The sequence below is a fragment of the Corvus cornix genome, chromosome 6, assembly GCF_000738735.6.
Source record: "Corvus cornix cornix isolate S_Up_H32 chromosome 6, ASM73873v5, whole genome shotgun sequence".
NCBI lineage: Eukaryota > Metazoa > Chordata > Aves > Passeriformes > Corvidae > Corvus > Corvus cornix.
Window position 1 is genome coordinate 7,675,120 of NC_046336.1, and position 26,368 is coordinate 7,701,487.

The following is a 26,368-nucleotide window of genomic DNA, read 5'->3' on the forward strand; positions in this document are numbered from 1 at the left end:
AAGCAAAATACGGTGCTTTCAATGCAAAGTGAAAGTCTGTGCACATGGGCTCACACCAAATAAGTAGCTGAGCGAAATGAAACCCCTTCACTCTCTTAGTCCCATTCTGAGTGTAAATAAACATTAACAAGCTGGGAGCATCACTCTGCGTAATAATCTTTGACCTTTACCCAGCGTGAACAGTGGTGGCTGGAACTGCTGGAGAGAAAGGCTGTACACTCTTACTGGCCGAGCTGGCTTTGCTTCCACTGCTTCCCCTCTCTTCATCAGAGTTGAAAGCCTTTCTCCACCCTTCTTCAAAGCAGAATAGCTGATAAGACAGAGCATGAAAATTTGTGTCATACGGTTGTAATACAGCAGGCTTCCCATTCTCCAGATCCTGGTAATATTGTACTAGAGTAGCACACCATGTTACTCCTATCCAAGTACTCACAAAAAACCACAAAAACACAGCAAATTCTGCTGAAATCTCTTGGACACAGAATCATCCATTTACCAGTAGTTATATAAAGCAGAAAACAAGAGATGGTCCTGTATTCCTCTCTTGCTGTACAGATTTAAAAGCATTGCATCACTCACTTTGCAGTTTATGAAACAAAAGGGTTTCTATAAGGGTTACACCACTTGCAGCTGCCTCTAACATCCTGTGTCTCAGAAATCTGCAGGGCATCCTCTATTTCAGTGCTATGTTGAGCTGAGCACTGGGAGCCACTCAGACAACCCCTGTAATTCTACATTGCACCTCTCCTTGTCTCACACCAGGGTCTTTCCTGAACAGCAGCTGCCAAGTTCTAGGATGTTTAGGGAACCACTACAGAAGCAAAGAAACTGATTTCACTGATTACATGGAACTTTATCCAAAGCTCCAACTTTGGTCATGACAGAAAGATGACCATAGAAAAATCAAAAAATCTTGCTCACAATAGTAGAGTGCAATTGGAAACAGGTCACATGAAGCAGAACACGTGGGGCATTACTAACCCTACAGGGCTCACACTGGAACCACGGTAAGTGACACATGGCAAATGCAAAGGAAAGCAGGTTAGCTCAAATCACCATAAAAGCCATCTGTCACAAGCTAAGTCATGCACGCTGCCAGCTACTATGGCTCACCTGACCATAAGAAATTTGCTAAGCTACAGAAGCTCAGTCACTAATCACTCATTCATACTCTAAGTTTTCAGAAAACCAATTCAAAGTCATTTAAGGCACTTCCACAGAGAAGTCAGTAAGATTGGAAGACAGGATAGAAGACAAGCCCTGCAAAGCTGTTTAAGACTTTTGCTACTTTACATTTACCCAAAACACCCACAGACTCCAGATCACCATTTGTGCTGATCTTCAAACAAGCATAACCTGCAAATGTTGCAAATGTTAAACTCCTGACTGCCTGGCCTCTATCCTCTTGTCAAAATGTGTCTTAATACTTCTGAGAGAATTAACTTCTGTTGGCAAGCCCTGACAGCTGAACACAACTGTCCCGAGTGTCTGAATATCATGGAACTTACAGTGGAGGAACTTGCATGATGTCCCCTGTGAACTTTTGCAGCACATTTTCAAGATCTTTTTTTGTTACCTGGTCTGTGGAAAGAAAACAGTCAGTATGTTAGTATTGATTATTCCCAAGGCACTAATGGCATCAATCACATTCTGCAAACAGATACAAGTTAGAGTTCCCTCTCTTCTGAATTTAGATAGCGTGAAAAACACCAAAGAAAAGAGATAAAAACAGATTGTAGGCAGGAATGTGAATTATCACAAAAGGAGCAGAACAAACTGTCCAAGGTGATCAGGACAATCTGGATACTTTCAGAAGGGCAGAAATCCTCCCAAACGTTTTCTTTTGCAATTTCCCTCTCTTGAGACTGCAAATTCATCTTTCTTGGAAGCTATATAAAAACTACAACATTTGGAATATTATTTTTTAACAAGCACCAAAAAGAATAAAATGCTCATCTAACCCTGGAAACTTCTCTCTAAGAGAGCCTAACTGCAGAGAAAAATACAGCAGATTATTAGAGAACAAAACCACTGGTGCAGAAAAAGACTGTATCTTAAACAACACATCAAATTTCCCTGTCAAGCAACTAACCTGCAAATGTACTCTGGGGTAAAGTTATATATTAAGTAAGGCAATTTTACTAATGAAATTCTGTGAAAAAAGACAGCTGGTTTAGGCAATGTACTTTCTTTTCAGAGTACACATACACATCTGTCCCACTTTTATTGGAAGGCTATAACCTAAGTAGCTGATTGCACTGGTCCTCTGAAGCTCTATTCAACAGAGATAACATTCATCCCTAATTTGTTTAGAGAGTGCAAACATAAGATCTGTAATCACAGTGCAACTTCAGTGCATTTCTACTGTCTAGGGTTTGACTAGCCCTGTTTCTCGTAAGTTACATTTAATCAGTGCGATCCCTGCTAAATCAACAACATTCTGGAACATAAACCAACCCAATTTATTGAGCCTTCATTGTATTTTGAAACAGACCTTTACTTGCAAACCTTAAAAACCAGATGTACTTCATGCTGTAAGTAAAAAAGACAAGATTTCTTTTCACAGCAGCTCTGGGAGATGCTCCTGTGGTTCCTCACTTCTGCAAAGCACAATTTGCAACCTCAAGAGCAGATGCTGTCCCTAGGCCCAAGCAGCTGTCCCAAGATGTGTTATTAACAGCAAGGTTGCAAAGCACAAGGCACAAAACTCAGTCAGAGATGCTGAGAGAGACCAATTTACATCAGAATATGGGCTGGGAACAACAGAATCAATTGTACAGTAAGTCTGAATCTTCTGAAGAGTTTCTTACACAGTTATTTCAATCTTGTTTCTATTTAGCAACATATCACAACAAAACTACATAGTAGATAGTCAGCATGACCCAGCTCCATGACAGTAATCCTGTCAGCCTTCCTGTGAACCCCAGGTTGCTTCAGGCTAGAATTCAGTATTTAAGACCCAAGCACAAGTGCCCCTTGGAGTTCTCCTTCTAATCTTCACCCCATGAACTACATTTGTGGCCAGGGCATTGAATGAGACACCTGAGTTCAGTTTTGGCTCTGATCCCATATTCCCCTGACTGAGAGGTTACATGTGGCCTCTGAGGAAGTCACTCATGATATAGTCAACTTCTGTCTCAGGAGAAAAAAAAAATCCCCATGTGAAAAATGATGCATTAAGCCATTACCAAACAAGACTTGTGTGGTGTGTTATCAAAGTAAATATTTACGGATGAGTTTGCTAATATCTAGTGTGCTTCTGAACACTGGTGACTATTGACTGATTTTCCTGCCACAAAGGAAGGAAAATAAAGTTACCCAACCAAAAGGTGCCAACTGTGCCACAACCTCAGAAAGCCTCCACTGAAGGGTGATTCTGCCCTGTGCTTGTTAACAAACTACTCCAGAAGAGAACACAAGAATTATCCATGACAGAGTAACAGAAGTTCAGCAGATGACCTCAATTTGGTCTGGCCCAGCACAAATTATTTGAAAACAGTTGGCACTGCAAGATTTACAGTCCCTTGCAGATGCTCTGCTTCTCCAAGGATCCTTGTAGGTGTCAAAAGAAAAATGAAGTTCAGCTCAAATATCTGGTTAGCCTTTTCTTGGAGTACCTATTAGGGTTAGAAATTAGGGATGGTGGGCCAAAGAGTATCCTGCAGAAAATCAAGCTACTTTGGAGAAGACACTTGAAAAGATGAGAAATACAGAACATGTAGGTACCGTGGAGAACAAAAAAGGAGTATTCACGTCCTTTTCTTTCTGAGGAAATCACATTTGACTGATTTGCACCAACATGGAAAGCAACTGAGACCACTGCCACGAGCATTTCTTTCAGCCGTCACTTCTGGCAAAAGGGAACTGCAGTGCATCCAAAACTGCATTGCCCCAGCAATGCCAATGCTGCTCTTCATGAGACCACATGATGAACTGGATCATGCAACTATCTCAGTTTAAAATGACAAGCAACTCAAAAAAAAGGGGGTATTTTTAAGCCAAATCAGTTCCCCAAGCACACAGTCTAACAGAAAGGTAAAACACCATAACAGAGGAGGTGCTGCCGAGGTGGGAACTACTGTAACAAGAGCTGCCAGGGAGAGATATACACACAAAAACAACACTCTAAATGCTGTCTGCAGTAAACAATACAAAATTAAAAAAAGAAAAACTAGCATTTCAAAAAACAGATTTTGATTTTTTTTTTTCTTTTAATTAACTGACCATGGAAGTTGCATCTCTTTGAAATGGTATTTCACATCTTACATGTGAGCAAGTATCTCTGAATACTTCTTAGTGCAGCATAACCACAAAATTCTACTTCGAGAGGGACAGATAAATACTATGAAAGGAAATCATCACTTCATTTAACCATCACGAAGTATTAGCAACTCTAACACCATGTGGATGCTCAGTCCTCCAGAAGCTTAGAGACTTAGAACTTGATCCTGAAGCATAAATAAATGATCCAACATCTTTGAGTAACACTGCCTAGTAAATAGTACTATTTAGAATGTGGACAAGAAACTCATGCTTGCCTGCCTCGTGAGAAAAGGAAAACTGCAAAAGAAAGGAGATTGGGAGTGAGAGATGAAATCCAGGCTTTTTCATCATGCTATTAAAAAAAGATTATTTACTTCATGTACTTATTACCAGGTACCACAAAGAATGTAAGACCTGTAAAGTTGCTAAGCAACTGTTTACCTCTTGTTTTTAAAATTTTCTCCCCAAGGTTGTGAAAGAACTAATAACAAATACATTTATTGTGTCCCTGCTTAGTTCTACATTGTTTCCAAGATGCCCAGCAAAGCCATAGTCAGCCTGAGTTCTGAAGCTTTAAACCCTTACACTGTGCTCTGTCAGTCAGAAAACTTCATTTATTAAAGATGCAAGCAAGACCAAGATTTGGAAGATAACCCTATGCAGAATGTAGTTTATGCCACCCCCATTAAATGTTAAGCAGTCCGTAGGTAAAGTGGTGTCCTAGAGGGAAGATCCAAGTACTTTATTCCTTCACTGGCCTTAAAGGCCTTTACTAAGAGAGGACTCCTGGGACTATACTCTGAGAGAGGAAAATGTTACTGGACACAGCACATCATTTGTCAGCCTGTCAAAGATTTAAAATGACACAGTCCTGCCCAATTCTATTTCCTCCCTCCTAATCTAATGCCTGGTTTGTTTTTTTCCAGCAGAAATGAACTATGTCCAGCTTGCGCTGCACATAATTGCATGAAGCTGGTTTGAATTATATGAGCGCTGAAGTTGGAGATGAAATAATCTTAGTTTAATTTCACATTTAAACTTCATTCAGAGTCCCAAACATCTCTTCCGCTTTCCTGTGACAGAGACCACTTATGCCTTCAAATTGCATCAAGCATATGGATACATTTATGCTTACCATAAGGTTTTTCTTCAGTTACTTTTCCTGTAGCATCTAATGTATCAGTAGCCTTGCCCAGCATTCCAATGGCAGTGTATTTCTGGGAAGGAATAGGAGAGATTATTAGTAAGTCAGGTCTTCGAGGTTGTTTCTTTTGATTTTTTTTACTTTTTTTCTTATTTTTAAAAAATAAAGACTGCAATTACCAATTACTTTAAATCAGAACAGGAAGAATACTGCCTAAGTAGTCAATCCAGCAACTTAGGGTAAGCAAAAGTCAAGATGAAAAGACATCGAATCAAACAAAAAGTAAATCCTGTATTACGTGTGCCTGTGATTTCACTGTTAGAAACCCAAGGAAGAAGCAACATGGAATCTAATTTTTACTATAAGTACATAAATACCATAAAGAAAATAATAGGGTAGTAACATCAAAGTCTCTGTGGGGTGCCATATGTCACAGTTGAAGCAAGGCACACAGAGGAGTACCTTTCACTGACAATTTTTCTATTGCTTTGCACATTAAAAAAAAACCACACAAAGACCTTCACTTGTGAAAGCAAAACACCCACTGCCAAGACAAAGCATTACAACGGTTCTGCCATGAAATGCAGGGATATGCAATATCCTGAAGCTGCAGTTTTGAACTCCTGGAATCTGGCAAGGACCTTGTGACCAGCACAAGGAGTTCAAGGTCATAGAGTAACATCTCTGCTCATCAAAGGTTCTCTGAATACTTGTTTCAGGGTTTTTAATTTTTTTTCTCTAAAAAAATTTTCAGTGTTCTTATGTGTTTGTGGTTTGCAAGAAGGAATTAACCTGACCCTAGGACAGTAGTTCTTGGCCTTATTGCATTTCACCTGATGCCCTCCTTTGCCACACTTTCACCCCAAGAACTGCCATTCTCTGGGCATAAGCAGAACTTGCTGACAGAGGCTTCCCCTGAACCAGCTGCTCCATGACTTGTCACAAGGCTGTCAACACACCAAGCACACTGTGTAACATGAGTCTGAGTCAAGTTTAAGGATACCGTCAGGTATTACATCAATGGCTTGACATACTGCCTATCCCATTCCATTTCCCTCGGCTTCCCTATGGTAAGACCAGAGGCCTTCAAACAAAGCCTTGGAGAGAAAAGTCAAAGTGTTCCACTATTTCCCAGTAAGGTTCCAGTGAACTTACCCCCAGCTGAACTAATACTAATCTGAGGATGTATCTTTTAGAAGCTGGCTGACCAAATCCTACTGGAACACATCCAAACAGGCATAAGCACTAACCTTTTACTCTGAGATGCAATGCATCCTGCTTCATGTACTTGCAAAGTACAAACAAGCTCAAGAAATAACAGTGTAGGAATATAAATCACACCCACACCACTGGACTAGTAAGACATGCCTTGATTTTGTTCCATGTGACAACCTGCCACTTCAATGTATTTCTTCAAGCAATTGCCACAAAATGGAAGCAGCAGAAATAGTCAGACAAAAGGCAGCAGAGTGCAGACTTTAATATAAAAATAACTGTATTCTTTGGTTACTTCATATGCTGGGCTGGGTTGGGATACAGAGAATTTTCTTCAGAGTAGCTGGTATGAGACTGTGCTTTGGATTTATGCTGGAAACAGTGTTGATAACACAGATGTTTTCATTACACTTATTAAACTGCCTTTATCACAACCCATGAGTTTTACCCTTTTTCTGATTCTGTCCCCGTCCCACTCCAAGGAGTGAGCAAACAGCTGTGTGGTGCTTTACCTGCCTGCCAGGTACAACCACACCACCATGTTAGGGCTACTTTTTTCCTAAATATAGCAGATGTATAACTCTGCAGAATTAGGTATTTTAAAATAAAATTTTTGATGTTTACACACTTCTGGAATGCATGAAAAAAGAAACAAAAGGAAGAATGGATGAATGCTGCTCCACAACAAATATTTAAATAAACTGCAAGGTATATTATCTTTTACTACTATATTAGCTTTTAGGACCATAAAATTGACTGCTTTCTCAGACATTTAACGATCTGGTTCTGAACACTTAATAGCATAGCCAGAAAGACACTATTCAGCACCTATTCTAGAGGTTAATAAAAACACGTGAGCAGATCATCATTATCCTAAGCACGATGAATGATCTCAGCAGCTCAGCAAAATTCTAAATCTGAAAATTTGAAAACTCACACTCTATCTTCTGATGTTTCCAAATCAAAATACTCATACTACTTCCATTTAAGTTACCTCCTTTCCTTTAATTCTGGTTTTGACTATCTTGCTTTAGGCTGTCTGTTACAACTACATGTTATATTTGACCTGCCAGCAACAGAGAGATAATGTCTCATCTTTTTAGATGTAAATATAAACTGCATGAACAATACAATCCAAATCTCAACATTTCCCCTTTAATTTCTGCAAAAAGAGCAAAAGGGTTTACAGTTTGTAAAAAGAACATCCTTGAATGTTAGTCACAAATCCCCATTCCTTAAAGGAGCCTCCAAAGAGTCACAAAATACTTAAGCTAGCAATGCAATAAGCCACAAAGAAGGCTATAACAGGTCAGGAAATTAAGAATTACAGTTGGTTTATGATCAGTCTCCGGAGTGCCCTTGGCTATCTACAATTATATATCGTAATTCTTACTTGCCACTGGATAAGGTTTACTTCTTCCCCTTTGGTAGGGTGCAGAACCTGGAGGCTGTAGAAGATAATATGAGACTCCAGATTTATTTGAGTCAAAATTCAGCATTAAAATTCTTTAGACTCTCACTCACACTGCCCTCAGAAGCACCCAATGGATTCTGAGTCATTTAGTAAGTGTTCAGTGACCTTTTCTCACCTGTGTTGGCAATCATTTATTTCTTCCAGTTTTATAAAATACATCCAGGGGCATTCTCCCTGTACTCTCAAATTACAGATCACTGCAGGAACAGACAGCAACTGCTCACACCACTCTGCCTTCAACCCACTCAACCCGAAACAAAAAAAGCAAGGTAGTAGGTGTTGCAGGCAGTGGCAAAGCCTGACAAGTGCAGACTGTGACAGAAAGCGTCCCTATACTGCAGCTCCTCAGAGAACACTCTGCTGGTCAATAGCCCCTGTATCCTTACCCTCCACTCATTTCAAAAGACCAGGACCCAAATCATGTAAAGATTAAAAGCAGCACCTCAGCTTCCCTATGGGATTGCACAACATGCAAGTGTAGCACATTAAAAGCTGAGATGCAGCGTTCCCAGTCACGACTTGCAAGCGCTGCAGCATCGTGCATTAATTCCAACACAAAATGGTGGGCTGGTCCCAAAGCAGAGCCTCACAACTGTACAGCAGTACCCTGAGGACAAACAGACCTTTCCAAAACTATCCTGCATTAGGGGATAGCTGCATCTCTCAGCAGGTCAGAAAAAAAGGAAAAAAAGAAAACCATTATGGCAAGTGAAACAAAAGGCAGCGAAGTGATCAGAAGCCCTTGAGTATAAGCAGCTCCACCACTCACAGCAGTGAGAAGACAGCCTTAAGAAGATACTTTACAGTGACAATCCACTGCACTCCGTCAATGATAATGCACAAACTCTGTCACACAGACTGGGAGACGTGCTGGATGCAACCCCAACAAGACCAGACAGACAGTGAAATGCTCGGGTGGTTGTGCATGTGCACCATACCCATGACCAGAAAGAAACATGCCATAAAAAGCCACCACTGGATAAAAGATAGGATTACAGGAATCTATAAGAAACAAATTACAAACCTCTAATAAATCTCATGGGTCTCGGAAAAGGAATTTTGTTTTAGTGTCACAACCACAGGGCACAGTCAACATTCTCACAAATAATACACCATATGTTTAGCGTAATATTTTTAGTAAGAGAATAGCTATAATTTGGCTTTTTTAATTTCATACCCAGTTTCAGAGAAGTCCTTAGACTAACACAGAAAGAGAAAGAATATCCATAAAAAGAGAGAGAATAAAGGCTTATCAGTATACATATTTAACTGGGAAAGGAGGAAGAGGAGGAGAAGGAAGAAGGATCTCCTCCCATTTCAGGGACTGCACAGCCAGCAGAGCTTTCAGCTGCACAACCCCACCTGGGGGGGCTCTGGGAGGCTGAAGCCTGTGGGCTGACTGCCAGGCATGTCTGCCCCATTTATCAGTGCAAATGCCAGACAGACCATGCAACAGAGCTTCTCAGTTTTAACTGTTGAGACATCAAGGTTTTATTTGGAAAGAAGCCAGAGACTTGAAATCTTAAATTATAACGTGTTTTAAAAGCTTTTTCATACATGGAGAAGCAACACTTTGGAAGAGCTAGACAGAAACACAAGTAATTATGAAACAAGGTCACCAGTAGCTGTCAGGAAGATTTTAAGATGGCTCCCACTACAAGAACTTCCCAGGGAAGCAAGCTCTCTGGAAGAGGCAGTTCATAAGAGTTCATCCAAGGATGACCCATTTTCTAATCACAGCAGCAACTGAACACAGAAGTGTAAAAGGAAAAGAAAGAAATAAAGGCTACAAGCCCCTGTGCAAGAGACTAAAAGCTGGGAAAGAGAAGTCATATTCAATAGAAACAGAAATTCAACTTATGTAAACTGATGTCTGCGTGTGGCTAACAAGTTTGAACAAAAACAAACAAGAAACAAGTGCTCTAGAGAAGCTGATGGAAATCAGGGTGAGCACACAGCAGGCAAGCACTGATCAGAATTAGTGCTCCTGTGCCAAAACCATTTGCTTCTGCACTTACAGTTTTGTAGACTTAGGCCACTGAGATAGTGAAGAGGCCTTAAATTCTCAGTTTTGTAATGACATTCAGTTTGTGTTCAATGATTTCCAAAGCACAAACAACCAGTTCTGGATTTAATATTTACAGAACTTATTTTGCTGTTTGTATAACATTAGCAGTTACCAGTAGTTTCCAGTATGCTAATCATCCACCAAAATGGAGAAGTACATGAGGGTAGACAAATAAGCTGGAAAAAACCCCAAGGGTTGCCATAGTTTCAATTATTTTCCAAAACAAAGCACTGTCACTAAGCAGATTCCAATATATTAAAAGCACAGAGCCCTAATCTCTTAAAAGCAGGTTGCACAGAGGGCAAAATAAAGACTGCAGGATGAGGGAGGAGTTTCATGTTTTACGATAGAGCAAATTCAAAATTATCAAACACCAAACGTGACCTTTTGATATACATAAACATTACAACTTCTCTACCATTCTTTTTTTTCTCCTAAAAGAAAAAGCTGACTTTGTGCTAAGCCTGCACTAAATTGCATTTACTGCTAGATGCTGTAATTGTACTGTCACTGCTGAAGAACTATCTGATCTTTACTTTGTGGACTAACAGGATTTTCTGATCTCTTATGTCAGCTTATTTTAAAGACTTCAAACATCATGGGATGACTAGATTTTCCATGTGAATTACTAGAACCACCTATAATAGGGGAACCCACAAAAGATACTTTGCCAATAGCTCAGAGAAGCTTTAAGGTGTTAGCTAAAAACTGTATCAAGTTTAAATTTGGATGTCAGAGGGAGCACAGGAAAGGGGGCAGGTGGGAGAACAATGCCAACAGTAACAGGAACACTGCATCACCTGAGATAGCACCAGGCCACATGTCACCTACAAACACAGTACAGGCTCACAACATCCAAGAGGGGATGCAGGTTAATGTGCAAAAGTGGTTGTTAGAAACCCACAGTCTTTTTATGCAAACCTTTCTGGCATTTGCTCTCTGTGGAAACCTCCTTCACTCATCAAAACGTCTCAGATTGGGTCTTAAATGTCATCCTCAGCTTCAACACCTGTTCCATCATTCTGTCCTCTAGTACCCATATCACAGATAAAACAAAATAAAGAAAGATGACCTCCAAAATCTATCTGGGAAACAAGAGTTTTAAGGGAATACATAATTCGCTACCAGAAATAGAAGACAGCCCTCCCAGAAGGGTAAGACTTTATAGCTACATACAAAATCACAGATAAAACTGAATACATTAAAGCCTTTAGCTGAATTCAAGAGCATTGCTAAGGCCAAGATGCAGCAAATTCTAAAAGGCAGTGCTAAGAGCATCTCCAAACTACTAGAAATGAACACTAGGGAAAACAGTGTAGAATGGCTAATCTTAATTGGTTACCATCCTTTTAATTTTCTGTTTCTTTCAGGAAGAATGAGAAAAAAGCCTTGCCATGTGCAGTCTTGCTTTTATTAATGAATCCAAGCAAGAACTGCACATGTAGCACAGCCATATGCACAATTATAGAAAGGTCAAGAGGGAAGAAAGTGCTGCTGACCTCGTGAATGGAAGAACAGAAAAACCACACCAGAATGTATTCTTAAAATATTCGGCATTTGGGGAGGAAAAAGCAGCACAATAGGTGCAGTCTCTTCAAGATTTTCAACAGTTTAAAAAAGAGTGTGAATATTAATAGAGCATGAAGCTGAGCTATTAATAGATTAGGCCTCTGGGGTGAGCATAAAAGAGACTTGAGCAATACACAGCATGTTAAACCAGCTTACTAATAGTACCACTGCAGTACAGGATGTATCTATGCTATTCAACAGCTTCTTCTTCTTCTACAACTTTGGCTCAGGGATGTTGGGCAGGGCAGAAAAGACAAGATATTAAAATCAGCCTCTTCTCCTATGATTTGTTACCAAAAAAAGCAGGTTAAAAAATATATCATATGTCTTGCAGTAACAGGTAATTAAAGATGTTGACAGAGTGTAAGGCCATTACATCCCTCTAACATTTTAGCCCTTCCCAGTTCTTGCATCCCCCACTGTGCAGGTTTAACATTCTCTCAGTGCAACTTGTTTTGTACAGACACTACTTCAAGTTTTGCTAACACCTTCTACACATTCTCAAAACACATCAAAACCAACTTCATTCATGCATTTTCCCAGGCTTCCTTTTATGTAAGCATTTTCCTATTGACAAAATAAGGGAGACAACCATACTTTCACAAACTGACACTGACCTCTAGTTAATTTATTGAGGCATTTGGAGAACAAGAAATTCATTGTCAATAAGGTAAAATAACACAGGACAGAAACCAGTGCCAAGTTTGCATACACAACAATGGGTCTCTGAACCAATTTTCTCTGCTCTAGAGACCTTCTGGAGTTACAGTACAAAGTTCTGGTTCTGCAAAAACCTTCTCAGGTGACAGCAGTGGTTAAAAAAACCCCACCAAACTACTATAGCAATTCCTAGATGTAGCTGTTACAGGCTACAGACAATAAGTAGGACAAGTTTTATTAATAGACATCTTTGCACTATGTTGTGCAAACATATGAGGAAGTATTCCTTGAATGTTTGCACAATAACATAACAAATACCACAGAACAGAAATGTCAAGACTTCTCTGTCCTATACCTGTATTTCAGGAATGTAATATCCTTCCTCAAAACAGTAACTAAATGGGTGAAATTCAGCAGCCAGTACGTGTCAGGGAGAATTCACCTAGCCAGTCTACAAGGGCTGAAACACATCCATCTGCCCATGGGTTAACTCCTCTCATAAAACAGTCACTCCATCTCCAATTTGCCAGTCCTGTTCCCCATGGAAAATGCGTAAAACATCTTTCAAAATAAGCCTGGGAACCAAAATTCGTAACTCCAGTGGATTCAAGAAAACCTGAGGACTCAATAGAGATATTAGATTTCTGGCACAGTATGATGTTACCTCACACTAACCCCTCCACGTGCCACAACATATAATCTACCAGGCTTTCTCCTTCCCCTAGGAGATAACCTTATCATCTCCTTCTCCCCTCTTCTGCCTCCCTTGTAAGGAAACAATAAGTTCTTTGGGCTTGAACAGAGGCAAAGGAGTGACATTTCGTGCAGCTACAATCCATTTTCTTAAATGGGTAGGACACATACTGCGCTCTTTTTGTTACCTCTCCCGTCTCACTACAAAAAGAAATTCTGTCAGACCCTTGGTTATCCTGGACAGGATACCATAAACAAAGAGGTGTGAGAAGGTAAACCTGTGGCATAAACCACAGAGTGAAAAATGAGAAGGTGCTGCAGGTGAAAAATTTCCGAGGGAAAAGGCCAAAGAGCAAACAAACCATTTTTACTTGGATTCCTCCAAGACAAATACAGTTGGATATGCTAATACTGCAATTTGAAAGCAAAAGCAAATGAACACAAGCAAGATGGGACCTGAAGAATCATCAAGCAAGCATTAACAGTCCTCCTTGTCTTGTGCTTGGAAACTTGGCTGATCCATTGTGAACAAATCCTTGCTGCTCCACTCAGGAGATAAAACTATTTTCTTACTGTATTTTATAAAGCAGGCAATAAAGTGTAGCCTTATCTTTGGAGAGCAGTTTTGGAGTGTTACCTATACAACTGCTTGCCCACACAAAATTGTTCATATACCACACTCACAAGCATTACCTACTTTTTATTTCAGAAATGGTCTAAAAGATACCTATTCCACTAAGCTCTAAACAAAACTGAAATATGCTTATTTTAAAAATCCATGGCTTCTGTTTTAGATCTGAGAGAGGGCTTGCATATCCAAACACCTAGGTTTCCGTACCATAACAGTTAGTCTAACAAAATTATTACCACTAACCAAAAATCCTGCCCTTCCAAGATGACGTTAAAAACATCAGAATCTGGAAAAGAAAACAGAACACATCCCTATGCACTGTATGAATAAGTGGATTTGGTTTCACCAACTCCAAAAGAAAGCACAATGAAGCAAAGAGCTCTGCTGGTGATACCCTAGAGAAATTTTTAAGACTAAAAGTAAGAGCACACACCACCAAGAGGATCCTTCAAAAGGAGAGTCAACTCAATTTTCTTGCACTTGCAACTCAAAAATGAACTGGAGCACAAACACTGAAATACACTGAAAAGAAAAAACAAACCAGCACAGTGAGGCTATTTAAAAAGAAAACTAGAATTTCCAAAGAAATAGCACTTACACCATCATGGTGTGCATGTCAATGTGCAAACACACAAATGTTGGCAGAAGAATAGGGGTCTCAGAGATGCCGAGTTCTTATAAGCCTCCTGAAAACAGACAGATAGAGGAAATAAATCTATTGCAGCTTCCACTAAGAGGGTCCAGAGGGAGCCCCACTGAACTACTGGATACCAAAAAGTCCACATGGGGCTTTGGTGTCTAACGATCTGTAAACAAACAAAATCACAAGTAAAGGCTTCATTGGTTTTGCTCCTTATAGAACCCCTGCATTTGCTTTCTAATGCGTTATTAATTCATTGAATTCACTGCCAAAGGATGGAAGCAAAGGACTTAATTAAAAAAACAAAATGAATTCATGGAGAAAGCTTTATGTTTGAGAAGTTAAGGGATACAAGTAAAAGCATAATTTTTAGGACAGGAAGATAATCACAGGAGTTAAAGAAATAACCTTGTTTATGGACACTTTGTTCTGCAAGATCTGATGCCACCGCTCCAAAGAAACAATTTTGCAATATACAAACTCTAATTTCAGAGTCACACTGCAAAAAGTAACTTACATGTCTCAGAAGTTCTGCTAGGTGATTTGAACCAATTCCTGTCCAGACAAGCCCTCTCTCACACAAGCATGACTGGCAAGATTTAAAACTTACCACTGACCTAGCACTCATTTTCTATCCAGGATTTGTAAGAATACAAATTTTAACTATCATATGAAATAAAAGTTGTCACATAATATATCTTCATTCTGCCCATAATCTCTTCTTGCCCTTCTAGGCTTTGTGAACACTTGGAGTTTGGGTTTTACTCTACTCATAGGTTTGGGGGTTTTTTGGATAGCTTCATTCCAGAGAAGCCAAAACTTTTGAGATTAAATTTTCTATTTTAACCTGTCATTGCCCAAGCTTGTGCCACCAGTGTAAAGTACTCAGGTAATTTCCTTCACACTGAGCACTTGGGGATGCATTTTGTCTGTGGACCATGACAAGAAGTCACATCCTCAGATAAAACCAATACACCCCAAGCTTTCCATTAATGGAGAGGCAGTGATTTCAAAGACAGTTTGATGGATGGCCAGCTTCTGGCTTCATTCACACTAGTATGACTAAAATTCTCTTAGGTTGAACCCAGGTGCTATCTTACTGAAAAATAAGCAAATTAAGCACAGAACTAAAACCTGAACGCTTCAATTCTCTATAAAGACTGTATGTGTTGGGAGACATCCCCTCCCAATGGAAAGTATTAGATTAATGAAGAATTTCATTGCTTAGTGCTCTTCTTTTTTTTCCCTGACTAGCACATGATCATTTCCCTCATTCCTTCTATGTAACAGGACATTCTCATAGATGAGAGGTTTTAAACGAGACTACCACTTTGGAAATTGTGCTACCATTTTCTAGCCCTTTTTGCCCCCCAAAAAACACACTTCTACATTGTGTTTGAGACAGACAAGTCATACGTAAGACTGAGTTGTTCACAAACAATTTACCATAATATTGGTCCACCCCATCATGTTAATTTTACTGGTGAAGCAGAAAGTATTTTCTCATTCTACTCTCTTTACTTTGCCAATATGGTAAAAAAACAAAAATCTTTAAAAATACTGAAGTGCAAGAAGTCCAAACAAGACCAAGTGCAAGTCCCAAGAACAAAAAGAAAAAGTGATTCTCCTATGGAACATTTATTAAATGCTCAGTATCTAAATTTCAGATCCAAGAGCATTCAGCTTCTCCCTCTCACTTAGAATATTTGAAACAAAGTAAGGCAACCAAACAAAATCTAAGCCAGATTGTACATATTTTTATTTCTGGATAAATATTAAACATTCAAGGAGAAATCTGGAACACTAAGCAGGTATTGCCCTTGGCTGCACATTTCTGTTTGTCTTAATTCCTAAGGAGGTCAAACAAATGAAGAACTCAGTTTACACGTCAAGAGTAACATTCCTTGCAGAATGTGTGCGAGTTGCACACCAAGTGATAATGCTCAGAGCTGCCACACAGAGTCAGGAAAGTTTCACACAATGTTTGGGAAAAAGTCAGAGACAGACCAACTCCTGGCAGAGTCACCATATGGAGTTTACTGCAGTACCATACGTTTTGGCCACTCCGCATAGCTCTGCTGCCAGCAATGATAGACTGAACTGTTTCTTTACAAGACTCATTCCTAGAAGCAAACAGCAAATCCTGGCCAGAGAGGGTCAGACAGCTCCTCTGAATCTTTATAATAATAAAAGGAACAAAAGAAAAACATCACATTTCAACAAACACTTTAGCATCCAAAATAGTGGGGGAAAAAATTAAGATTATAAATTCCAAGCACATGGCGTGGAATGCAAAAAGATGCTCAAACCTATTTAGTCATGAATTTATGTCTTGATACATTATGAGATGCTGCTGTCAGTGTGGTCAAAAAACCCAACAGGCAGACATCTGTGAGAGATCCTTCAACTTCCTCAAGCCTCACCAATTATTGCATGCCTAATTTATTGAAGTACAAATAGGAAATAGGAAGGCAGAGACAGGAAAAGCTCCAAATAAATGCTGCAGATTCCATAGCTGGCATGGATGTCAGGTATCTCACACTCTCCTCCACAGGAGGAGAACACAGGAACAGCTGCAGTGGAAGAGCTGCTGATGTCTGTAAAGATGTGTCTCTGCCTCACTGAACCAAGTGCCCACAGCCTACACCCACGTAAGGCCAGGGGAGAGCTGATGGATCTGGCTGGGGTAGCTCATCAGGCTGCCCCCACTGCACTCTCTCCCCTCCCCTGCCCCTCAGGAGCCATCTGGGAACAAGGTGTGACTGGACAACCCTGTTCATGGCTACAGGACCTCACAGTGAAGTTGCCAAGGAATCTGAGCATATCCTCTCCTGCCAAAAAGGTTGAAAGTACTTTATCCATCACAGCTGTTTCCACTGCAAACACCAGCTTAAGAGGTAATTCCATCACTTTATGTGTTTTTAAATCAACAATTTACACATTTAGCTACGATGATTTAATTTAGCTGAAGTAAATCTATGACTTCTTCTATCTTTAAAGTTCTTTCAAAGGAGATGTCAGGTGGTAGCTGCTTACATCTCCACTGTAAATCCAGCTGCTTACTGCGCGTTTCAAAACACAGATGCCTCTGAAATGCACTCATATAAACCAAATGCAAACCCATTACAGCCAGTGCACAGACTGGCACTGCCTACCATGAGTATTGGATCAGACTCTACAGCTATGTCCTTTCATCATGGTTTTCTTTTCTATCAAATTATTTGCCTCTGAGTTGAACTGAAGATTGTCAATCAAATTCTACCTTTAAGCTATCAGTTCAGCAGCGGTAAAAGATCTAAAGTGTTCAGATTAGAAGAGAATGGGAAAAATGCATTATTGACTTTCCCTGAGTGTAAGATTAAATTTGGAAGGCTTAATTGATTTCTACATCTGCCATTCTTATCTAAACTTCTCATGTAAAAATAATGGCTAAACCCACAGGATTTGACTTGTGAGGAAGGAACCAACACTGGTAGATTACTCTTGGGAGTACTTGCACTTTTTTGTGTATGTACCACCTACAGTCTGGGGGCTGACCAAAGTAAAATTAACACAGTAAAATTAATCAACACTAGCAATGAACAAAATTTCTATGTGTCAAGGCTCTGGTCTGGATTCTCTCATGCAGCCACGGGGCTTTTGCTACCTCTGGCTTCTCACATGTGTCTATTGCTGTATTTGTAGAGCATCCCTCTACAGCAGCAACAATGCAATCCAAAACACCCTAAATTCCAAAAAGTGCCTCTTAAGGCCTCATGGTATTTAAGGAGACAGAAAAGAAACAAAGACCATCTGTTACTCCAAACTAAATAACAATTAAGTTGTCTACACTTAAGGAAAATTACCAAAAATTAAACTGTCATTCACCACTACATCCCCAAAATACCACTTTCAGTGCCATCTTCACTAGTTTTTCTTTCTTTTTTTTTTAATATACACTAAATAGTATAGAAATCTTCCTGTAAAATTGTAATTTGGTATTTATTAACATTTTGCAGAAAACCAAGACAGTTTTTGTAATAACCATTCTGGACATTAAAGTCTTAGTAGCACATTTCTGACTAACTGCAAAAAGGAGCTGAAGTACACATTTGAACTCAATATGCAGGATGGCTGTCATATTTGCATGTTGATTCAGCTCTTCACTGGAAGAAAAAAGAAAACCAGCAAACAAAACCCCCCACTGATACAAGTCATTTAGCATTCCTTACCTTGGAACCTGTCAACATAGTTCCCAGCATTTTTGTTCCTTTTCCAATACCAACCACTGCAAAGACAGAAGAAGAAATGCCACTTCAAAACAGCCCTGCAGTTCCCTTTTTTAACACCATTCAACACTAAATATTATGCTAGTCAGAAACCCAGCCTTTCATGCTCTGTTAGCATATGAAGAGAGTCACCACTTTTGAGAAAACATCTCTGATGTTCAAACAACATGGGACCAGTGAAAGGAAAAAAAGTCTAAAGCAAAAGATAAATAACCTTCATCTATTGTTAAAATACTTTAATTCAACTCCTACATTTATTTATCTTTTAATCACCAAAGAAATGGAGAGTGCAATTAACACTGCCTCTGGTTTGATGAAGGCTATGGCTCACCAGTAATGAATGAACGCTTCATTGTAAGCTAATAGTTCTTTTAAAGGTTGATAGTGACCAAGAGTAATACAGCCAAGACAGCATAATGAAATTGTTTATCAGACTTACAGCAAGTAAAATAACCAAAAGGTCCAACTGCCCATTATTGTGCATGTACAGATTACTGTTATTTCAATTCTAACACCAGTATTCTAAAAAACAGCAATCAGTCAGCTTTTCATATAAGAAAGAGACAGAAAAGGAGCTCTGGTTTATATTTTACTTTAATGCTTTTTACAAGGTGCTCTCCTTTAAAATGCTTTCCTATTGATTTTTTCCACATACAGCAATCTGAAGAAAATTTTAGAAGGAAATCAGTTTTGTGTACAACTCATGGAATATATAATAGCCTATGTACTTTATTTTAATAAAACTAGAGGAGTTAAGGGAGCTTTCAGGAAATCAGCTTCATATTAATTAAGAGCCAGGACCAAAACCATCAAACTGAAAATGAACTTAAAAAAAGAAAAAAATTTACTTGTGTTCTAATGCTTCTCAATTTTTATGCTCTGAGACTCATTACATTCCTCCTTGTTCTCCATTACTACTCCTCCTATTCCTGAGGGTTTTTAGTCACTTGTGCCCTTGTGCTTTCATGTACCTTCAGTTCAACCTGTTCCTGTTATTTGCCAGATAGGAAAGAGCTGCAAGAAGGCTGAGGAGATAAGTACACAGGTAAGACTTTATAACCAAGCACTTTCCTTGCAACATGATGACATAACTGGCACTTCAACAGCTGAGCTGAAATTTGCTGAAGAGTGTCAAGAGATTCTATAGAATAATTTTAAAGAGACATTGAATGCTTTTGTGAACAAGATACTAACAATTTTCTCTTAATCATCAGCTTATGGAGAATATGTGTTACTAAACAGTGACATAAACCCTACTTGGCAGACTACATTGAATGTATAAAGATTTACCTGAATTTTAATTTTTTTATACTTTTTCATGTTTTCTTCTACTGTGGAAGCATAATTCATTACTGCCATATAAAAATAAGCCAAGTAAAATTCCCATTATGAGCAAGAAACAGCAAACTGGAACCACAGCCCTAGAATAACACCAAAAGAAGATATTCACTAAGACTCGACCTTCCCTTTCTCTCACATGTCAAAGATCACTGACCTCTGCCTCCAAGGTCCCTCCTCATCTACACTTGCTGTCAGTAAGAGAAGAAATATAAAAAGGATGTTTTCTGATAAAGAGCACAGCTCAGTTATTGGCAGTACACCTGGCACACTAAGCAGGACTCTGTATCAGTTATTTCCCAGGACCAAAGTTATAGACAAGCAGTGCATATATCTGGGAGACAGCAGTATAGATCAAGAAGGGTTTCAGAAAATTTAACACTTCTATCATGCTCCTGTCCATGAGGAAGGAAAGCTTTCTGCTCCACCAGCCCATCCTGAAACGCAGCACACATACTCTGAATAACTTGTTTCTGTTGTGTCCTTCCCTCCCTCATTACCTCACCTGAACACACAAGAAATCTGGGCACATTCCCTTTCCTACTCCTCTCCAGTTTTGTCCCTTCCAATCTAGCTACCATTAATTTTTCCCTGTGTGTTTTGTATGGCAGTGGAATCCTATGCCTTTTTTCAATCCATCCACAGCATATTAGGGTGATGTGCTTCTCTAATTATACCACGCACATAAAGCCCAAATACTTTTTGCCATGCCATAGAAGCAGGTTTTGGACACTGCTGGGTATTGGAACAGTTGGAGAAGCAATTAAAAAAGCACGAGTAATTTTGCTTTTCCTATGGATCAATTCTATTGACTTTGCACAATGAGAAGCAGCATGCTCAGAGAGAACACCTGTGTAAAAGGAAAACATCTGCTTCAGCATTGCACACTGAATTCTCTTGTGAGTGGCCAGAGAGTACAGGAAATTAGAACCAAACCAGGCAGTGCTCCCTTCTAACCCAAGGATGTCACATTTTGCCATGTTCACAAGTGACAATTACCAGCTACAGACCTCTAGCAACACTCACAGCAACCAACCTCCCCTTGAAGCTGAATTCTTCCTGAGAGAAGTCATACATCAAATCTCAGTGCATTTACTTTCAGTGTATACTCAGAGTTGTACCTGTTTATTTTCAACAGCAAAAATGTATTGCTGTTATTTCTCCAAGCCAAGGAGAGCTACAAGGTTATGATTTGAGCAAGCTGTAGCCTGCATGTTACTTATCAATAAAACTGCTGGTGACAAAGTATGACGTGGGAATAACCACACCCACAGCTGAGGTTTTAACACCAGCAATTGACACATACTGTTATTCAACAAAATAAAGGAATTCAATAAATGGATTGCTATCAAAATTAAAAGAAAAAATATCTTTGAAGACTCTTCTTTATGAAGCAAGACAGGACAGGAAGCTAAAACTTTTTCTGTGCTGAGCCTCTAGAAAAGCAGCAGCTGAATTGTTCTTATAAATCTTTCATTTGGCAAGTATTAGCAACCCTAAAGGCTCCCCCAAAATCCCAGAATAGCATTACTTTGAGACAAAATAATTCAACAAATTATGATGACTATAAATCCCCAGCTTAAGTTAAAAAAATCATCAATTGCTCAGGTACTTTACAATTCATTACACAAGAGTTTGTATTTTCCCACACGTAATAACCCAGAAGTTATTACAGTATTTGGAGGAAGGGAGGGAAGGCAGGAAGGGAGAATACAGCCTTCTGTTAAGAACCATGTTACATGCATGTACAAGTATAAGCACAGGAAATTTAATCCAGACCATTCTTCCACAGTAATCTGTCATTACCCCAAAACCTGCCATGCGTATCCCAAATTGTTCCTCCACCTGACTTCATGCAGGCATGAAAATGTTTCCTAAAATCATATTTTGATGACTGTAATTATGTTTTTCATTACCCAGAACTCCTGTGGCTGCACTGTCCAAAGTTCCTCCATGTCCAATTTTCAAAACCTGATTTCTTTTGTTCCCGTTTGTTTGCACACCAGCTTCTGCAAATAGAAATTGAAAGGAAGCATTATAAAATAACCTTAGAACATCGGAAAAATGACCTGCATTTCCAGACTGCTAAAGGAAATAAAAATCAAATATTTAAACTATTAATTAGCAGTGCAGACATTACTGTAATGCAGTAAAACCATTGATTAATTTAGATTTACTCCCAACCTCAAACAATTTGCAAGGTATTTTCACTTAGATTCTAATGAAGCCTCAAATACAAACAGATTTTTGGAAAGTACTGCTAGCAAACCTGGTCCACCTGTGAAGTTTAATTAACAAAGCATGGAAGAACCAGCAGCAGAGTTCCCAAAACATCTATTATACACAAATTTTATGCTACATAATCTGAGCAATACTTGATGTATTTACTGCCTTATACTGGGATGTGTTTACTTGCACATTTGCAGCCCTATGGAAACTGCAGCGAACTGAATTTGCTCAGTGCTGCTTTCAAGCTGTCAGTGTCCCAACCCACCAAACCTCCTATGCAGCTGATGACTCCAGGAATTTTTGCAGAGTCCAATGCCCCTTATTTATTAGTATTAAATACGACAAATGGTCTAAGCTCCCTTATCCATATTTCTACTATCTCTCCATTCAGGGAACCAGATTCTTCCATACAAGAAGTGTGTGCCTACACTACACTCAGTGTGTAGTGAACTACAGTACACTACAGAGTAAACCAGGCTAAGCACTCACTAGTCTGAAAGTATGTTCTCACTTCTGCAGCAAGTGCCCAAAAGCCCCGACTAGATGATCAAGTCCCCATATCCATTATAAAAAGAATCTAGGCCATAGTCACTCATACCTTTGCAATGATCTCACTTTTTTTTCCCTTAATATCTGACATACAGACTTCCCGGTACTCAGAAAGAGCAGTTTCTGCAGACTGTGCCCAGGACTTTCAAACTTCTTGAAACACTACGGTTTTCACTCCTTTGGTGATATTTTTTTAATGGCAATAGGCAGTGGGACTGCAGCAGAACATCCTGCAGTGCTGTGCTGCAGAGATGTGGCTGACACCCATTCTGGCACATGGGCACACTCTGTCCCTGCCCACAGCTCTCCAAGCAGCCTGGGATCCCCTGCATTGTGCCCTGCAGGACTGGAGTTTCCTGCTGGGGCAAAGCTCATCCCCATCCAACCTCAGGACTCACATCCTGCTATACCATGGCGGTAACAGGTGCCTGCCACCAGTACCATGTGCTGAACGCGGTCTCACAGCTCACGGTGCAGCGTGACCAACACTGACTCTGGCTGGGACAGTCTTTCCTTAAAGGCCTCCAAGGACACAACTCCACCACCTCCCTGGGCAGCCCATCCCAATGTCTAATCACCCTTTCTGTGAATAAATTCCTCCTAATGTCCAACCTGAACCTCCCTTGGCGCAGCGAGACAGGATGTACCCAGGAATGGCTCCATTCTCCAAGGTGGGCCATGCCATGGCTATGAACTACTACCAAAACAAAACAAACAAACCCACAAACAAACAGAAAACTAAACTCCGCTTATCCTTCGGTTTTCTGAGCGCTGAGAAAGAGGGTGCAGTGCTTTACCGGGAACTGCGGTTCCCGCACCCCAAAGACCGCACACACTTGACCCCATCCCACAGCCGCGCCGGGCAGGGCAGGGCACGCCTGGCCCAAACTCTCCGGATGTGGCGGCCCGGCCGCCGCCGCTCACCTGCCAGCAGCCTCTCCTTGAGCAGGTTGAGCACGGCGGCCGAGGTGGGTCCCTTGGGCTTGCGGACAGCGAAGAGCCCGCTCAGCGAGAAGAGCCTGTCGGCCGCGCGGCCCAGCGCGGCGCCGCCCGCCTCCCCCGCCATGCTGCCGGCAGCGCGCCCGGCCGGGGCCGCCGGGAACTGCAGCCGCGCGGGCGGGACGCGAGGGAGGAGCCGTGAGGGAGGGCTTTAAGCTCGCCGAAAGCATCGCCGGCGAAGGCATCGACAAAAGCAGGCTTAATGTGAACGCGAAGCAAAATCCGTTGATAAGGCTCACTGTACTGGTTACTAGAGCACACTGAGGGAAAACGAACTGAAATCTCAAACCCATCAATCTAGAACAAAAACCAACGCCGAAATTATGCGGAGGCGGCTCCCCCAGACGCGCAGCGGTTTGCAGGCATTGCCGGGGAAGTTCGCTGACCCGTGTGTTGTGGTACCTTCGATGCCCAACTGGAAAGAACTGTATTTTGGCAGGACAAGAGAACAGAGTGTTAAGCTGTGCCAGGAGAGGTTTGGGTTGGAGATTAGGAACAATTTCTTCACGGAAAGGGTGATTAGACATTGGAACGGAGTCACCATCCCTGGAGGTGTCCAAGGAAAGGCTGGACGGGGCACTCAGTGCCACGGTCCGGTTGACACAGTGGTGTTCTGTCATAGGTTGGACTCGGTGATCTTTTCTAACCTAATTGATTCTGTGATATTCTGCTGACTAGTTGCTGTGTCCATTAATCTTCCTGCCTCTGTATGTGTCATATAAGAGATTGCTGGGAAGGCTTCTCTCAGATTTCTCACCACAATACATAAGTACAGTGTGTGGGTTTTCCTCTCCGGGTCTGATCCGTACAGACTCGTTTCTCTGACAACATTCCCAAGGCGTTTAAACAAGTCATGCCTGAGCAAGGCACCGAGAGCTTGGATGCTTCATTCATGTATTTTATTTATTCATTTGCAAGAGCCTGCAGATGAAATCATGAAGAGACGCTGTTGCCGGGAAAAAAATACATGGCTAGCTAAGGGTTATGCTTGTTCGCAGACCTTCCAGAGCTTCAGGGAAGCAAATCTTACTGCTGAAGTCAATGGCTGTCTCTGTGCAGAGCCAGGATCAAGGTCCCTGAGTGGGTTTTCAGCCTGTGCTGGAGTCAGTGGCTCATTCCATGCCTTCCCCAGCAGCTGCACGGGCACAGAGCTTCCAGCTGCAGCTGCCACCACTGTGTCCATGAGATGGGGAAGAGCTTCCTGCCACCAGCAATGCCAACCAGCCTCCCCTGCACTCCTCTTGTGCATATTATTAACCAGGCACCTTATTTGCTTGGATCTCATCTGCAGAGCTGTAATGTGGCTGTGGAAATATTCACTGTTACCATAAGCTGCGAGGGTGGATTCCCTGGTGAGTGTGGTGGTGCAGGTCTTTGCAGGACATGGAAGTGAGGTATGAGAGTACTTCTCCAGAAGATAAAATTGCAAAGCCACACTGGGGTAAGAAGTCAGGAGGAAAATTGCTACTGATTTACATGGAGTTAAAATTTAAGCACTGTTGTGGAAGGCATATTGTAAATTGTGATGGAGCTTTTGTTGTACACATGGTTTAATCAGGTTGTTTGAAAACCAATTCTCGCCAATTCCCTGCTAAAAAGAGCTTGAACACAGATTGCTCTGTAAGTGGGCTCAAGCAAAAACTGTTTAAACATGACCATTAAGAAATGGTGTTAGTAAGCTGCCAGGCAGGGGGATTGCAGCCCAAGGACTGAAATGCAAACCTGTCACGCTGTCATGGCCAGCAATATTGTTGGGTTAGTAGACTGCTCTGAACACATCACAAGGGATCAGAGGGAGATTATACAGAAATGAGAGCTCCACTCTTGGCATAAAGTTCTCCTTAATGCAACGAGCATCTCAACTTTCCAAAAATGCAGTAGCAGACAGGCCCTGTGAAAAAACTCCTTGTACTGCCTTCTCAGGACTGACCTAAGCTGAGAAGAGTCTAAAGTGAGGCCATTGACCTGACACAGGCACAGGCCATGAGCTGGGGGCACTGTCTGACCCCCAGTACTGTTTCTGCAAATGGCTAACAGCTCCTTTTTCTTTTCTTTAAGAGAAGGGTTTCAGGTGTCTAAAGAAACTGCACTCACTCTTGTTTTTAGTATTGAGCAGAAAGTTCTTGTAGGTCTCCTAAACTTCTGCATCCGCAATTAAAACACAACACTTCGTAATTGCAGCAGATGGAGTCTTTGAAGGCTTAGAAAGAAGAGGTTTGGTTTAACTTCAGTGGGCATTGGATAAGGGCCCAAAATAAGAATTGTGAAAAACAATTAATGACTGCCAGTATTTTAGCTCGCTGGAAGTGTATGTGTACATAAATCACACATGGCTGTCTTTGTGGGGCAAGGTTATTGAGCATTCAAAATGGTGGGAATGATGTACCAAACTGTTCGTCTCAGGGGCTTTATTTCAGATTTTCCTTGTGTTGCTTGTGATTAAAAGTCATTACCATCTGCTCAGTAGCTTATTTGAAATGAGATGTTTATCTCCAATGATTCCTAGCCAAGCCAGGATTCACAACAACCAAAAGCATGATTCGAGTTATTGACTTTATTTGCACCCTTAATAAAGTGGCTCGGTAAATGGCTGAAAGGATGATGTTGTTTTGTGCATAGAACATGACA

General features: G+C 40.7%; 1 protein-coding gene across 2 annotated transcripts in view; it reads right to left on the reverse strand.

Annotated features, from left to right (window-relative positions):
• The window catches only part of TRUB1 (TruB pseudouridine synthase family member 1), a 32,210-nt gene extending 8,387 nt beyond the window's left edge, over positions 1 to 23,823 (reverse strand). The window contains exons 1-6 of one of the 2 annotated variants that reach the window (XM_010408583.4): positions 23,666 to 23,823; positions 21,880 to 21,972; positions 18,569 to 18,624; positions 5,399 to 5,480; positions 1,509 to 1,581; positions 171 to 310 (exon numbers count right to left, since the gene is read on the reverse strand). In XM_010408583.4, the coding sequence (XP_010406885.1) occupies positions 171 to 310; positions 1,509 to 1,581; positions 5,399 to 5,480; positions 18,569 to 18,624; positions 21,880 to 21,972; positions 23,666 to 23,807 (586 nt within the window). In that variant the 5' untranslated portion in view covers positions 23,808 to 23,823. Of the gene's footprint in view, positions 1 to 164; positions 311 to 1,508; positions 1,582 to 5,398; positions 5,481 to 18,568; positions 18,625 to 21,879; positions 21,973 to 23,665 lie in introns of both variants that reach the window. The other variant, XM_010408576.4, reaches the window with a different exon arrangement.
• Between the last annotated feature and the right edge of the window lie 2,545 nt (positions 23,824 to 26,368).